Source organism: Staurois parvus, unplaced genomic scaffold (assembly GCF_062004578.1).
Source record: "Staurois parvus isolate SC_StPar_1 unplaced genomic scaffold, SC_StPar_1.0 ptg000205l, whole genome shotgun sequence".
Lineage (NCBI taxonomy): Eukaryota > Metazoa > Chordata > Amphibia > Anura > Ranidae > Staurois > Staurois parvus.
Genome location: NW_028318001.1, coordinates 6689205 through 6705890, shown reverse-complemented (window position 1 = coordinate 6705890; position 16686 = coordinate 6689205). Strand labels below are relative to the sequence as shown.

General features: G+C 40.6%; 1 protein-coding gene across 2 annotated transcripts in view; it reads right to left on the bottom strand.

Moving 5' to 3' along the window:
- Nucleotides 1–16686, bottom strand: part of RGS20 (regulator of G protein signaling 20) — a 217516-nt gene that overhangs the window by 3677 nt on the left and 197153 nt on the right. For both annotated transcript variants that reach the window (XM_089678436.1, XM_089678437.1), the window contains exons 3-4: nt 12444–12530; nt 7720–7954 (exon numbers count right to left, since the gene is read on the bottom strand). In XM_089678436.1, the coding sequence (XP_089534562.1) occupies nt 7720–7954; nt 12444–12530 (322 nt within the window). The remainder of the gene's footprint in view (nt 1–7719; nt 7955–12443; nt 12531–16686) is intronic.

Here is a 16686-nt window from a genome sequence, read left to right as displayed (position 1 = left end):
ACACAGAGCAATGTTTACACTGGCCTGGGCTTGTGATGACTGCTATAGTACCAGGAAAGAAAAGGCAGAATTATTTATTTCAGGTACTTATATAGCACCATCAATTTACACAGCGCTTTGCATATATATTGTAAATGCACATCCATCCCTAACCCTCAAGGGGTGTACAATCTAAGGTCTCCAACTCACATTCATACATACAAATACTTGGGCCAATTTAGACAGGATCCAATTAACCTACCAGCATGCCTTTGGATTGTGAGAGGAAACCGGAGTACTCGGAGGAAACCCCGCAGGCATAGGGAGAACATGCAAACTCCAGGCAAGTGGTGCCGTGGTTGGGATTCGAACCAACGACCCTAGTACTTCCAGGTGGGAGTGCTAACCATTTAGCCACTATGTTGCCCATGGTTGTAAAGGTTCAAGGTTTTTTAGAATGCATGAAAGTAAAAAAAAAAACCTTCTGTGTGCAGCAGCCCCCCCTAATACTTACCTGATCCCCATCGTGATCCAGTGATGTGCATGAAAGCCTTGGTTCTCCAGAGACTCCCCTTCCTTATTGGTTGCTGTCAATCACAGCCAGTGAGCCAATGAGTAGAGAACACGGCATGGCCCTGTGTGTGAATGAACATGCAAAGCAGTGACTTGGAATCGAGCCTGCTTGGGTGCCCCCATAGCAAGCTGCTTGCTTTGGGGGCACTTGGCAGAAGTGTCATCGTGGGACCCGAGAAGAGGAGGATCAGGGCTGCTCTTAGGAAAGTCACTGCACAGAGCAGGTAAACATGTTTGTTTGTTTTTTAAATTACTTTTAATATCACTTTAATGGCTCATATTTGCAAAAGTTGCATGGTGTCCATTAATACATCAAAAAAAGTGAACATTTTTAAAAGTACAACTATCCTTTAAGTTTCAATAAAAGCTTGAATTGCATATTTTGTTGCCTTAACCTTTCAACTTACTGAGAGCCACTAACAGACACCCCATACTGTGGACATACTGTGAGCAGTCCATACCTGCTGTGCCATAATAGGCCTCAATCGCCTTACACTAAATATGATTTACAGTAAGCAGCTCTCCTGATTGACAAGTCTGTTTTCTTATTTCAGAATGGCAGTAATGATTCTCTGCTGTATTGTCTAGGAATATAATACCATAAAGGTCACACTGTTTTAAGAATAATTATTCTCTTTCACATCAAGCCCCAAGAAAGCCTCCTCGGGGGGATCTCACTTGGTGATCATCTTAAATGTCTTTCCATTGTTTATACACACTGAAGAGTCTCGGCACAGCGCAGACTTTGTCAGTTTAATAAAGTGAAAATGTGTTTTGTTTCATTGCTGTCAGTGAACTAATAAGAAAGCAGACAAAGTGTTTCTCTTGGTCCCCATAGTGTTGGTCCAGCCAGTTCCACCAGTGAGATGATCTATTCCTTGAGTGGTTGTGGTTTGTTTTGTGGTTTTATCTTTCCCAGTGTAGAAGAGACATCTGTCAGTATCAGCAGAGATTAAGCACACTATTTATGGAAAGTAAACACTATTCCCCGCAGTGGTTGAGCTACAGCTTTCTGGGCACTCGTGTAAAAAGTTTCAGTTGTAGTTATGATGTCACACATCATAGAACAGATAAGGATCTTATAAGCAATATAATTAGTAGACAGTAAATATTTGGTTCATTATGGGAGAGTTCCCCCTATGGTATAGCCAGGGCCGGAGCTTCTACTAGTCAAACTAGGCAGCTGCCTAGGGCGCACTGCCACCTAGGGGCGCCAGGCACAGAACAGGCCGGTACTCTCTCTGTGTGGGATGCCACCATGTCATGAATGATCCTTCAGCCGAGGGAGGAAGAAAGGACAGAGGAAGATGCTGGGTATCTGGGGCCAATGTAGCAGCTGATCTGAAGTTCCTTCCAGTGTTCCTCTCAGACTTGGTCCCTTACTGCAAGCCGGCTTGTGGCTGCTGATCACTGTAGAGTTCCAGCCCTTCTCTTCCCATTCATCAGCAGAGGAAGTTAATGTCTGACTGTGTCTGTGTGAGTGTGATCCAGCCGGCCGGCTATCCATCACATGTTCAATGTGGCTGTGAGAGATGACATCATCACTGCTCTTCTAGTGCCTGCTGATCTGTGTCAGTGTTGGTGGTGGTGTGTTGTATCATATCTGTCACTGTGTGGGATTGTTCAGTTCAGGTGTTCTTTGGGTGTGTGAGCTGGGCTTCATTCTCCCCCCCCCCTCAATACCTGGGGAATTCCAGGCTGGACTCTGTCATCCATCATCCTCCACTCACTGCAACTGTCACCCTGCCACTGCCAGCCACAGATGCAGTCCGTCCGTGACACTGACTTTGTCTTTAATATAAGTGTGGTGGCATCGTTTGGCACCTCTTTTTGCAAATTAAAAGAGTTCTAGCAGTTTCATGTTTTGTTGAATTATTATTTTCTACTGTTTTGAAAATTATTTATTTATTTTGTGCAAGTAGCTGGTCTGGCCTAGGGCGCAAAATAGTCTGGCCCTGGGAATAGCTGACTTGCATTCCGCACCTTCTGATGGCAGTATTCAACCTTGCCCATTGCAGACCCAAACATTTCTCCTACATTCTGATGTGTTTCCATGATTGAGTTCCTTGTATAATTACTGTTCAATTGTTGACAGTTTACACTTTATACTTCTCTTCTCATTTCTGGTCTACCTTTATTCCTATAAATATTTGCATACATCAGATGCATACATGGCTTGCATTAACGTCGTGATGTGTTTTGATTACGGTCATACAGTTGTGTTGAAAATAATAGCAGTGTGTTGAAAAAAGTGAATAAAGATCAAAATCCTTCTAATAGCTTTTATTTCCATACACATAAATGCATTGGGAACACGACACATTCTATTCCAAATTAAAACATGAAGAAAAATGTATCAAATTTGTGTTGTTCCTCTAAACATTTTTTTGAAAAGTGAATATTAGACTGTTCAAGAAAATATCAGTGCTTGTATTCTTCTTTACAAATTCAAACATTCACTATATAAACTGAAAAATGTTTGAATATTTTGCTTTCCTTTGAATCACTTAATTAATATTTAGTTGTATAAGCACTGCTTCTGAGAACTGCTGTACATCTGTGTTGCATGGAGTCAACCAACTTCTGGCACCTGTGAACAGGTATTCCAGCCCAGGATGATTAGACTACATTCTACAGTTCTTCTCTATTTCTTGGTTTTGCCTCAGAAACTGCATTTTTGATGTCACCCCACAAGTTTTCTATTGGATTAAGATCCGGGGATTGGGCTGGCCACTCCATAACGTCAATCTTGTTGGTCTGGAACCAAGACGTTGCACGTTTACTGGTGTGTTTGGGGTCGTTGTCTTGTTGGAACACCCATTTCAAGGGCATTTCCTCTTCAGCATAAGGCAGCATAACCTCTTCAAGTATTCTGATGTATTCAAACTGATGCATGATCCCTGGTATGCGATAAATAGGCCCAACACCGTAGTATGAGAAACATCCCCATATCATGATGCTTGTGCAACTAGACCCAAAAAGAACAATCTTACTTTCATCAGTCCACAAAATGTTGCGCCATTTCTCTTTAGGCCAATCAATGTGCTCTTTGGCAAATTGTAACCTCTTCAGCACGTCTTTTTTTCAACAGTGGAACTTTGCGGGGGCTTCTTGCAGATAGCTTGGCTTCACATAGGTGTATTCTAATTGTAACAGTACTCACAGGTAACTTTACACCTTCTTTGATCTTCCTGGAGCTGATTGTTGGCTGAGTCCTTGCCATTTTGGCTATTCTTCTATCCATTCGAATGGTAGTTTTTCGCTTTCTTCCATGTCTTTCAGGTTTTGGTTGCCATTTTAAAACATTTGCGATCATTTTAGCTGAGCAGCCTATCATTTTCTGCACTTCTTTATATGTTTTCCCCTCTCCAATCAACTTTTTAATCAAGGTACGCTGTTCTTCTGAACAATGTCTGGAACAACCCATTTTCCTCAGAATTTCAGACAGAAATGCACTGTAAGCAGCATGTACAACATTTGCTGCCTTCCTTCCTTAAATAAGGGCAATAATTGCCACCTGTTTTTCAAAGAATGAATGACCTCACTAATAGAACTCCACACTGCTATTATTTTGAACATGCCCCTTTCAATTAGTGATTCAATTACACAGAATCAGCAGCATGCATGTCATGACTGTTGGGTCTGTTGGATTTCTATTACTCTACTACATCTGCTAGTAAATTATTTGATATGTAGAAATATCATTTCTACCAAAAACAGTGATTGATCAGGTTAGTGATGTCTGGCTGCTATTATTTTGAACACAACTGTATATGTCACTCTGTACATCTATAATTTAACATAATGGTTGTTCTGTTAAGGTGTTACTAAACCCAGGACCCTGCATTCATAATATCTGGTCTCCCACAGTATATGGAAATGCAACTATTTTAGTAAATATAAACTGATAAATACTTTTTCTCATCAGCAGTAGAAGTCTTGTGACTTCTATCAGAGTTTGGCCAAGCACTAGTTAATCTTGTAGCAGGAGTTTTCAAACTCATCTGACTGTCCTATGAGGCTGGATAACCCCTGACACTCTGTCTGGACAGTGCTGATTGGTCCTGTGCTGATCACATGCACCCTCCCAAGGAAAAAAATACACACCAAACTGAGCAGGTGCAGAGTGACTCTTAGAGCTCTGTACTATCAGCAGATGGATTGAGGACAGTAGAAGAAGGGGAGGATCAAACAGCCTTTTTACAAAATGCGGAGGATTAACCCCTTAGGCTCCACAGTGAGTATAACAAGCATGCTTTACTGCATATACAGACTGATGTTACTGTTTTGGGTTTAGTAACACTTTAAGACTTAAATGGTAACTCCACTTTCATGAGAAAAAAAATAGCAAATAAAAAGCCATATTGTAATTGAATGTCATTAAAAATTACCTTTCCTTTTCAGTCTGTAGCTCTGTAATCTTCTGTAAGATGTAATGCAATATGGCTGCCTGGAGGTGTTCTGCACAGAGATGGTGTACAGAACGCCCCCCAGAAATGGCATTTCCTGTTTGAGTGATTGGCTCAATGATTTTCCTAGAAGTCTGCACTAAGATGCAAGTCAGATTATGAGCAACCCCTGCCCCCCCGCAACAAAAATGTCATTTTTGGTGAGCTACTCCCAAAGGGAAATCCTGTCTAAGACCTGGTTCATATTTGTGTGACTTGTCATGCGATATGACACTTCCAAATTGCATGACAAGTTGCAGCCTATTTGTGCCTATGGAACTATTCAAATTTGTGCAACTCAGATGCCAGGCAGATGCCAGGCAAGCCACACATAAAATATGACAGACCAGTGGCTTTGAAATCGTGCTGCTGCAAGTGAAGAAGCGTGATTCAAAGTCACATTTAGTGTGAACAAAGGCGAAAGGGATGCAGGCCCTGCCAATTTCCTCATTAGAGCCATGCAGGTGCAGCAGCTGATTGATAATTATGAAGTCACTCCCATACAGATTCACTCCGCACATGGACACAGACAAACAAACTGCCATATTTTAAGAATAACAAAAGGTAGGAATCTGCAACAAAGTTTAAAATTTCTGCAACGTACATAGATTACCCAGAGGGGAATGTTTGTTTGTAAGCAAAAGATGAGTTAATCTTCAGGTGGTTTATTCTCTCAGTGTTTGAAACACCTATGCTATGTGCCAAGTTGATGGTCATGACTTGCTTTTGTTCTTGAATTGAAAATCTTACAAAATTTTATTAAAAAAATAACATTATTAAAAAAAAGTTTACTTTTTCACATGTTTGCATGTAGTTATAGAAAGGTTTGTGTTTCCTGGAGTAAATGCTGTTCCAGGCTCCCTTCACTGTTGGCCACATGGGTAAAGGTCTATGGCTCACATACATCACAGAGCACAGGAGTATCGGTATCCACTGTTGCCTAATGAATGGGCCAAAAGTTCTGATGGGTGCATTGCACCACCATGGTAAAATTGCCTTTGGATGGTCCAAGTAAAGGCAGCTGTAAAATGATTATGTGGTGCCTATTCTTTATGACCTCAAAGGGTGGGGAAGAAAACCCTGTACTAGACGGTTACTACACCTATTTATTTATTACAGGTAAATATATAGCGTTGTCAATTTATGCAGTGCTTTACATATATATATTGTACATTCAGGTTAGTCCCTGCCCTCAAGGAGCTTACTTTTTTTTTTTTTTTTTTTTTTTAATATTTATTAATTTTTTACATTATTACAAAAATTCCTTAAGAAGAGACACAATACATATAAATATCAATACATTTCTACTCTGTCCCTTCTATTTACCTCTTTTCTTTCCCTTCCCTCCCAACCCACCATTTCCCCCCTTCCCCCCCTCCCTCCCCTCTGCAAGATCTCCAATCTCTCTAGGCCCAGTAACTTCGAATAACTTCCTAGTTTAGAGTTTTCTATATTTCTCTTTCAATCCCGATTTTTCCCATTTTTCCCATCGTGAATAGTATATTTTCATCCTGTCTTCCTGAATATGATAAGATTTTTCCATTCTGCTAATCTGGTTTACCCTATTGATCCAATCCTCCTCCGTTGGTACCTCTGTCTTCCGCCAAAACTTGGGGATCAACCCTTTTGCAGCACTTAAGTAGTACCATACACCTGATTCTTTATATTTATTTACTGTTGTCTCAACACTATGTAGGAGACACATGGTTGGGTCTAATCCTATGTCATTTCCAGTTATTATTTCTATTAATTTGACTATTGTCTTCCAGAAAACCTGAATTTTTGGACATTGCCACCATATGTGAAACACCGTGTCCTCTTCCCCACATCCTCTCCAACACATTTTTGAATTCTCCCCCCTCATCCTGTGCTCAGTGCTCGGTGTAATATGCCATCGTGTCAAACATTTATAGTTAATCTCAACGTCTCTCATACTAACATTCTCGTGAACTAGTCTTAATATCTTATTCTGTTGATCTTCATCTATCCCCACCCCCATATCTCTTTCCCAATTTGTTATAAAAATTAACTTTGTATCTGTGTCTAGTTCTGTAAGTATTCTATACATTTTTGTAACACCGTGTTTCCCATCTCTACGTGTTTCCCATCTCTACGTGTTTCTAATAGCCTTTCAAACATATTCCACTCCTTTTTTAATCTCAAGGGTTTTGGGAGAGTTCCTATAAAACATTTTAATTGATGATATTTCCACTCATCTATTTTAGTAAACATATCTCCTCCCATCTCTTTTAATTTTTAAATGTTCTCAATTCCCCCTCTACCAATACGTCTCTCAATTGGATATCTTCCTTTTTAAACCATCTCCCTGATATCTCATCTTTTCCTGGGGGGAAAAATTCCGTGTTTGCAAGAGGCCCCTCAAGGAGCTTACAATCTAAGGTCCCTAACTTGTGTTCATACATACTCATACTGGGGCTAATATAGACAGGAGCCAATAAATCCACCAGCATGTCTTTGGAGCGTGGGAGGAAACTGGAGTACCCAAGGAAACCCATGCAGGCACAGGGAGAACATGCAAACTCCAGGAGGTAGTGCCATGGTTGGGATTCTAACCAATGAGCCTACAGCTGCCAGCTGCTTAGCCACAGGGCTGCCCTCTTTTTTTATTTAAAAATCTTTTAAAATAATTTATTTGAATAAACTTTTATTTATTATTACTTTTGCAATTAAAGACATCATAGATAGAAGATAGTTATACCTCTTTCGGAGACAGAATGGATATGTAGTCTTCATATATTAATCTAGCTTTCTCTTCTATGACATTTTTGTTAGATTCCTTCTTGAGGTCCTCACAGGCCATCCAGAAGAGCATGTTCTCCTCACTGAATTCCGTCCTGAGGAACTCCCGGAAAGCATTTCTTCCTGCTGGAGTGTTCATAAGCTTGTCAAATGATTGGCCCCAGGAGTAAACGTCTTCAAGGGTAGGAGTTGGGCTAATAGGGAAACATAAGAAACATCAGATTTACTTCTCTACTATGAAAGAAAAAAACAGCCAACCAAACTTCAAATTCTGTATTAAATTAAAGGGGACCTCTTGAAGTCCCCCTTGCCTATGTCTTCAAGCAGATTTATCCAGATAATGTATAAAACACCAAAATGTAGTACAATCAGTTCAAACTGATAGAATAGACAAATAAAGTAAAAATGTCCAGCAAAACATTCAATTTTAACATAAATATGCAATAGGTGAACTTAGATGGTCATTCAGTTCTGCAACAGTACCAGCACTATCAAGTGACGGGAAGGGAAGTCACATCACCCCTCCATACTACAAAAAGTAAAAAGCTGTCCCTACAAAAGAAGAGATTACATTTTTGCCACTGCCATTGCCAATGCCACTGAACACAGCTCCGTGGAAGAGGAAGCGCCTGCTGAAGTCTGCTCAGAAACCCAAACTTCCACCCCCAGCATCACTCCATAACACAGTCTTAATATGGGGGTCAACGAGAGAAATCACTCTCACAGGTGACCAGGAGATCGACACTCCTGCAGGTGTCAGCTTCTCCAAAGACTTCAGGTGAAGAGTAGGCCTGAAGGGCCTAATATGGATGGGGGGGGGCCCACATCGGTTGTTTTCTTATTTTTGTTATTGCCGGAATTTTTTTTTTACATTCAGCTGTCAGCGCTGACAGCTGATGATTCATCAGTTGTTAAGGATCGCCCACTCTTTAACAACCATGACAGATACTAGTTGTTAGGGACAGTGGCAGTCGCACACTCCTTTACAACCATGCTGGCTGGGTGCCAGCTCCTTAACAAACAGCGCTATTTCATTCCTTGAATAACACGTGGCTAGACCATGACTTATTCAACTAATGTATTTATTTATCTTTGTGAATTGACTTTAGAGTCAGTGTATGCAGTAGCTCCTAGTTTTCCCCCCAGCCCGTGCCCCCCCCCCCCCCCCGACTTCTCCATCACGACCAACAACGCCACCATCAGTCCCACCCTGCAATCCAGAGTACTAGGTGTCATCCTACACTCCAATCTGTCTTTCCAGCCCCAGGTGCAATCGCTGACAAACTCATGTAGACTCCAACAACTCCAAAATACATCCGTTCCTAACCCTGGAACTACTAAGCAACTCATTCACTCCCTTATTATATCACAACTTGACTACTGTAACTCCCTCCTCACTGGCATACTTCACCACAGGCTATCCCCGCTTCAGTCTATCCTGAATACTGCGGCCAGACTCATCCACCTTACTAACCGCTCCGTATCCACCACCCCCCTCTGCCAATCCCTCCACTGGCTTTCGATTGCCCAACGGATAAAATTCAAAATGCTAACATTGACATACAAAGCTGTTCATAATACTGCCCCAAAATACATCACCGACCTGATATCCAAATACCACCCAAAACGTACTCTCCTCTCCTCACAAGACCTCCTACTCTCTAGTTCCCTGCTCTCCTCCTCCCATGCCCGTCTCCATGACTTCTCCAGGGCCTCCCCCATCCTCTGGAACTCCCTACCCCAATCCATCAGACTATCACCTACTCTCCTCACCTTTAGGCGCACCCTGAAAACCCATCTCTTCAGGGAAGCCTACCCCACCCTCAGCTAATTGATGATCTCCTCCACTCTTCTTACCACTCCATCCCCCACAGCTATCTCCTCCTGTACCACTATCCCCTTCCTCCTAGATTGTAAGCTCCAAGGAGCAGAGCCCTCGAACCCCTCATGTATTGAATTGTATTGTTAAGGTACTGTCTCGTGTACTGTCTCCCATTGTAATGTGCAGCGCTGAGCAAACTGTTGGCGCTATATAAATACTGTATAATAATATTTACCATTCATTTTTTACTTGTGCAGTAAATACCGCATAAACTGACTTTCTGAATATCGCATGAGATCGTTGGAAAAAATGTGTCACGTAATCCAATTATCTCAAGCGATATTCTCTAGTGAATTGAGCCCTTTGTGTGGAAAAACATCAGTAGGACAGGAAGTTAAAAACAAATCTACCTAACAGAGCAACAAATAGCAGTAAAAAGTAAAAAAAAAAAAAAGTTTCGGCCAGACATACACATTAAATAGGGCTACTTAGACACTTACAGGAGCGATGGCAGAGAAAAGACCAAGTGGTCCATCCAGTCAGCCCCAATTTTTATTTATTTATTTATTTTATTTTTTACTTTGAGTATAGATCTCTGTTTGTTCCATGCATATCTAAATCCACTTACTGTTGACTGACTTACTACCTCTGCTGGAAGTCTATTCCAATCATCAGTAAAATAATACTTTCTAATATTAGCAATAATAATTGGCACTAATTTCCCTTAGGGATTAATAAAGTATTCTGATGGTTTTGAAAAGTCCTCCTGCTAGTTCGAGATCCTACCCCCGTGTTCTTGATCTAAGGTTCATATGCAAATGTATTCCTGGTGGCAGTGGAAAAATCAACATTTTTTATCACCACTTTTTTAACCACTACCCACTTCATGACCAGGGCATTTTTTTTGCTATTCAGCACTGTGCTACTTTAACTGGCAATTGCGCAGTCATGCAACACTGTACCCAGATTAAATTTATATAATTTTTTACACACAAATAGAGCTTTTGGTGACATTTGATCAACATTTTTATTTTTTATTGTATAAACGAAAAAAGACCAACAATTTTGAAAAGAAAATTTTCTATTTTCTATTATAAAACATATCCAATAAAAAAATGTAAAATATCTAATTTCTACATAAATTTAGGCCAAAATGTATTCTGTCTTTGGTAAACAAAACCCCCAATAAGTGTATATTAATTGGTTTGTTTGAAAGTTTTAGTGCCTACAAACTATGGTGTATATATATGAAAATTGATCAATTCTAATATAATGACAGTCTATGTCATTTCTTGAGCTGCTTAAAGTGCCAGTACAGTTCAAATATCCCCCAAATTACCTCTTTTTGGAAAGTAGACAGTCTGAGATATTTAGTACAGTAAGAGGCATGGAAAAATTTTTAAAGTTGTAATTTTTTGTCTCAATTGTTTTCAAAATGATGAAATTTACAAAAAAAAGTTTTTCCTTTTTGTTTTTAACATACTGTCACCAGCGCAGTACAGCGACATAATATGACTGGTGTGGTGGTGATCAGAGACACTGGATGGTCATAGTATGTTAAAAAAAATAAATACAAATTTTTAAATAACATTTTATAAACTATTTTGTTCTTTTCTTTTTACAATTTTTTTTAACATTCTGTCATTAGAGTAGCTCAGTGTCAACACAGTTACACTGTACTACTCTGGGGGGGGGGGGGGGGTGTAACCAGAGATTTTTGTATACTGTTATTGGTTATATATTGAAGATCACTGTATAAGCAATAGTTTTAGCTGTCATGAATAGGTTACCCATTCATGAACAGCTTGTTTTTGGTTGTGGTCTGTGATTGGCTACAGCTAATCACATGGTACAGGTAGCCAGGTACCATGTGATTGCTGTGGGCCAATCACAAATCACAACAGTAAGCAAGCTGTTCTTGAATGGAAAGGTTGTATACATTGTTTTCATGTTATCACTATGACCAATCATAGCGATCACATTATACCTAGTTACCAAATACTGGTAACTGGAATCTGTAAACAGGAGAGGCACGTGATATACATGTATGTGATTGTGCCTGTATGTATACTTACTGTGGTGGATCGGCAAGTGGTTAAACTATCAACTCTATAGCTGAAAACATCTATATTATCTGGACAGCCCAGATAATTTTTTACAATGTTTGTGCATTCTCATGCTGCCTAATAATGCAATATTACTTATGAATACCATATTATCTATCTACTTAGTGACTCTGTTTAAGGGCTGACTGGACATGATTTATTAAAACTAGAGAATGAGCATAAGCGGAATAGTGTTGTTGTCAATAGCAATCAATCAAGTCTTACCTTTTAAACAAAAGCAAACAAGGGCACACTCTCATCGTGCATTACCGTGGTACACCACGTATTTATTGGGAAAACAAACAGATATATACTCACAAACCAAAAGAGAATAAAAACAGAACAGGTGGTCTGCAATATCAATCCAATGCAATACTGCGCCCTAAATAGGGATAAGCTGACGCGCGAACCCCCTTCTTCAGAGGTGTGTGAGTATATATCTATTTGTTTTCTCAATAAATACGTGGTGTACCATGGTAATGCATGATGAGATTTTGCCCTTTACCACTACCCAGATTGCCCGATCTTTGAAGGGCTGCACCTCACCGTTTGGCATTCCGAATACCCTTTAGTCTGCATGAAGATTTGAGTGCTGGTTTTGTTTGTTTTTGAAGTCTTACCTTTTGTTTTATAGAAAAATGAAATAAGACTTCTGACTGGTTGCTCTGAACAACTGTAATTTTGTGCATATTTTAATTTTCTCTTGTTTTTGTCATTGAGCCCTGTTGTGGTCTTCGGGCCATTAGGGTCACTTACCTTTCTTCACAGTTTGGGATGCCGTCTCCTCTGATTTCATTGGATGACCTTCTCGTCCTCTCATCTTCCTGATTTCTAACTGTGAGGCTGAAAAAATACACAATGAATTAACTCAGGATATATAGTACCTCTGCCCACGGAGAAAAAGATGTAAACAATAAAAATGAGCACTGATAGAACTCAGAATGCAGCAATTTGTCATATCTGTGGTCATATATAGTATATTATTTCCCCATTGCCTCCTTTAGAAACGTTCTAGCACTTTACTCAACACCTATGAACACACTGCTGGGCTCAAGATAATTCTGGTAGTGATGCCACTGCACAAGCAATGGTGCAGAAGAGAGATATATTTAGTTTTTTTAACAGATCTTTTTTTCAGACTTCTTCTCTGGGGGAGAAAAACATACATTGTATCTTTTCCTCCTCACTAGAGGAGAAACAACACAGGGACTGGCTACAGAATGAATGATCACTGTGACAACCAATCACAGGCTATCACAACAATCATGTGATTGAGAGTCGGTTCTTATGGTTCTTGATCGTTAGTAGAGATCTGGAGCTGTCACCAAAGCTGGAATCATTCCTCCAGTACAAACAGAGGAGCACATATATGAGGTACCCAAGATTAAAGTCCACTTCCTGGAAGCCGCATATACAGTGGGTAAAGAAAAGAATCGCCCCCCCCCCCTTAAAGTAATCACAATTCTTAATTTGCAGCTTGAAATGAAGACAGCCACATTTTTTGTTTTATCCAGCTGTATTTACTCATCCAAACATCCAAGTGAAAGATATAGCAACAACATGTCAGAAATAAAAAAAAAATCAAAAACGGAATCACTAAATTGGAAAAATAATCACCCCCCTTGTGTCAGTATTTTGTTGAGCCACCTTTTGCTTTAAATTCCAGCCTTTAGTCTGTTGGGATATGTCTCTACTAACTTTGCACATCTACACTTTGCAATATTTGCCCATTCTTCTTTGCAGAACTGCTCAAGGTCACATAAATTCGGTGGTCACCGTTTGTGAACTGCAGTCTTCAAGTCATTCCACAGATTTTCAATGGGGTTTAAGTCTGGGCTCTGACTAGGCCATGTGAGGACATTCACCTTTTTCTCCTTCAACCACTGTGTGGTCATTTTTTCTGTGTGCTTTGGGTCATTGTCATGATGGGAGATAAACCTTCTTCCCATTGACAACTTTCTGGCAGACAGCAGCAGATTTTCCTAAAGAAGTTGACAGTATTTTGCCCCATCCATTTTTCCTTCTATCCTAAAAAGTGATCCAGTCCATGCTGTTGAGAAACACCCCATAACAGGATATTATCACCTCTATGCTTTACTGTAGGAATGGTGTTATTTGGATAGTGAGCTGGATTGGATTTCCACCAGGTATATGGTTTAGTGTTGAGGCCAAATCATTAAATGTTAGTCTCATCTGACCATAACACCTTTTTCCATGTGAGTTCAGAATCTTCAGGGTGCATTTTAGCAAAGCTCAGTACTGACTGCATGTGGCCTTTCTTGAGGAGTGGCTTTTTTCTTGCAAATCTCCAATACAAGCCCCATTTGTGGAGAATTAGTGATATTGTTGTCACAAGCACACAATGACCACTCTTTGTCATCAATTCCTGCAACTGCTTCAGAGTTACTGAAGGTGTCTTGGTAGCCTCTCTGACCAGTTTCCTCCTGGCTCTTTCATCCAGTTTGGAGCGACATCCTGATCCAGGGAGAGTCTGTGTTGTACCAAATACCTTCCACTTCTCAATAATAGACTGCATTGTGCTTCAAGGCATTGATAAAGACTTTGAAATGTTTTTGTATCCATCTCCTGACTTGTGCCTGTCCACAACTATCCCAGAGATCTTTAGACAGTGCCTTGCCACCCTCTAGTTGATTGGATTGTTTGCTTGGGTTACACTACCAGGGACTGAAATGCTCCAGGAAAGCTCTTTTCATGCTGAACTAATCAAAATGACCACTGCTGATTACAGCTGAAATCAAATGGCTTTGTGTGCCATTGAGAAGGTGATTAGCTACACTTGATTGAGTTTACAAGTCATTTTTAGGAGGGGTGATCCATTCTCAAACTCATTGATTCTGTTTCTGAATTTTCTTTATTTTTTTCTGAGATGCTGGTGTTATATCTTTCACTTGGATGTTATGACTTGTAAATACAGCTGGATAAAATAAAAACTATGTCCGTCTTCATTTCAGGTTGCAAAACAACAAAACGTAATTATTTTAAAGTGGGGTGATTCTTTTCTATACCCACTGTATGTGTTGCCTGGTTGTGAAGGAGTTAAAAGATAAAATAACAAAACCAGCCTTTGCTGCAATATTCATCTTCCCCTGCAGTACTTTTTTCTGCCAACAGATGTTTTCAGTCTAGTGGCCAGCATAATTCAACCCACTTCCCCTGAATCCAGGTCATCCTGAATCTGCCCCAGCCTATTACTGGATTGTGAATAGAAAAACAACACAGCAATGAGCTCTGTCACTCTGCTGCCTACTCCAATCAGCAAATTGTGCTTCTTCCTCTCTAACCCTTCTCTACTCTATGCAAAACTAAAGAGAAACATTTAGCTGGTGTTCTATTGTATTATTAAACTAGCATAATAGACAGACAGACAGTTCTACAAGGAGCTTGATAGTTAATACACTGCTCAAAAAAATTAAAGGAACCCTTTGAAAACACATCAGATCTCAATGGGGAAAAACATCATGCTGGATATCTATACTAATATGGGCTGGGTAATGTGTTAGGAACGTAAGGATTCCCCATCATTTGACTGAAATGAAAATTATCAACCTACAGAGGAATAAATTCAAAGACACCCCGAAAACCAAAGGGAAAAAACAATGCAGCAGGCTAGTCCATTTTGCTGAAATTTCATTGCAGGAACTCAAAATGATACTTTTTTTAGTTTGTATGGCCCCCACGTGCTTGTATTAATGCCTGACAATGTCAGGGCATGCTCCTAATGAGATGTCGGATGGTGTCCTGGGGTATTCCTTCCCAGACATGGACCAGGGCATCACTGAGCTCCTGGACAGTCTGAGGTGCAAGCAGATGATGGACTGAAACATGATATCCCAGAGGTGTTCTATTGGTCAGGCGAGCGTAGGGGATATTCAATGATATCAATTCCTTCATCTTCCAGGAATTGCCTGCATACTCTTGCCACATGAGGCAGGGCATTGTTGTGCACCAGGAGGAATCCAGGACTCACTGCACCAGCGTGGAGTCTGACAATGGGTCCAAGGATTTCATCCCAATACCTAATGGCAGTCAGGGTGCCATTGTCTAGCCTGTAGAGGTCTGTGTGTCCCTCCATGGATATACCTCCCCAGACCATCACTGACCCACCACCAAATTGGTCATGCTGAACGATGTTACAGGCAGCATAAATTTGTCCACAGCTTCTCCAGACCCTTTCACATGTGAACCTGTTCTCAACTGTGAAAAGCACAGGGCGCCAGTGGTGGACCTGCCAACTCTGGCGTTCAATGACAAATGCCAATCGAGCTCTATGGTGCCAGGCAGTGAGCACAGGGCCCACTAGAGGATGTTGGGCCCTCAGGCCATCTTCATGAAGTCTGTTTCTGATTGTTTGGTCAGAGACATTTACACCAATGGCCTGCTGGAGGTCATTTTGTTGGGCTCTGGCTGTGCTTATCCTGTTCCTCCTTGCATAAAGGAGCAGATACTGGCCCAGCTGATGTTTTAAGAACCTTCTACGGCCCTGTCCAGTTCTGGTAGAGTAGCTGCCTGTCTCCTGGAATCTCCTCCATGCTCTTGAGACTGTGCTGGGAGACAAAGCAAACCTTCTGGCAATGACACGTATTGATGTGCCATCCTAGAGGAGTTGAACTGCCTGTGCAACCTCTGTAGGGTCCAGGTATCGCCTCATGCTACCAGTAGTGACTCTGACCCTAGCCAAATGCAAAACTAGTGAAAAACAGTCAGAAAAGAGAGTAGGGAAAAAATTGTCAGTGGCCTTCACCTGTAAAACCATTCCTGTTTTGGGGGTCGTCTCATTGTTGCCCATCTAGTGCACCTGTTGTTAATTTCATTAACACCAAAGCAGCTGAAACTGATTAACAATCCCCTCTGCTACTTAACTGACAGATCAATATCCCAGGAGTTTAATTGACTTGATATTAAACTCTGATTAAAAAGTGTTCCTTTAATTTTTTTGATCAGTGTTTTTTATTTGGGGTTTACTGTGTAGGGATATTCC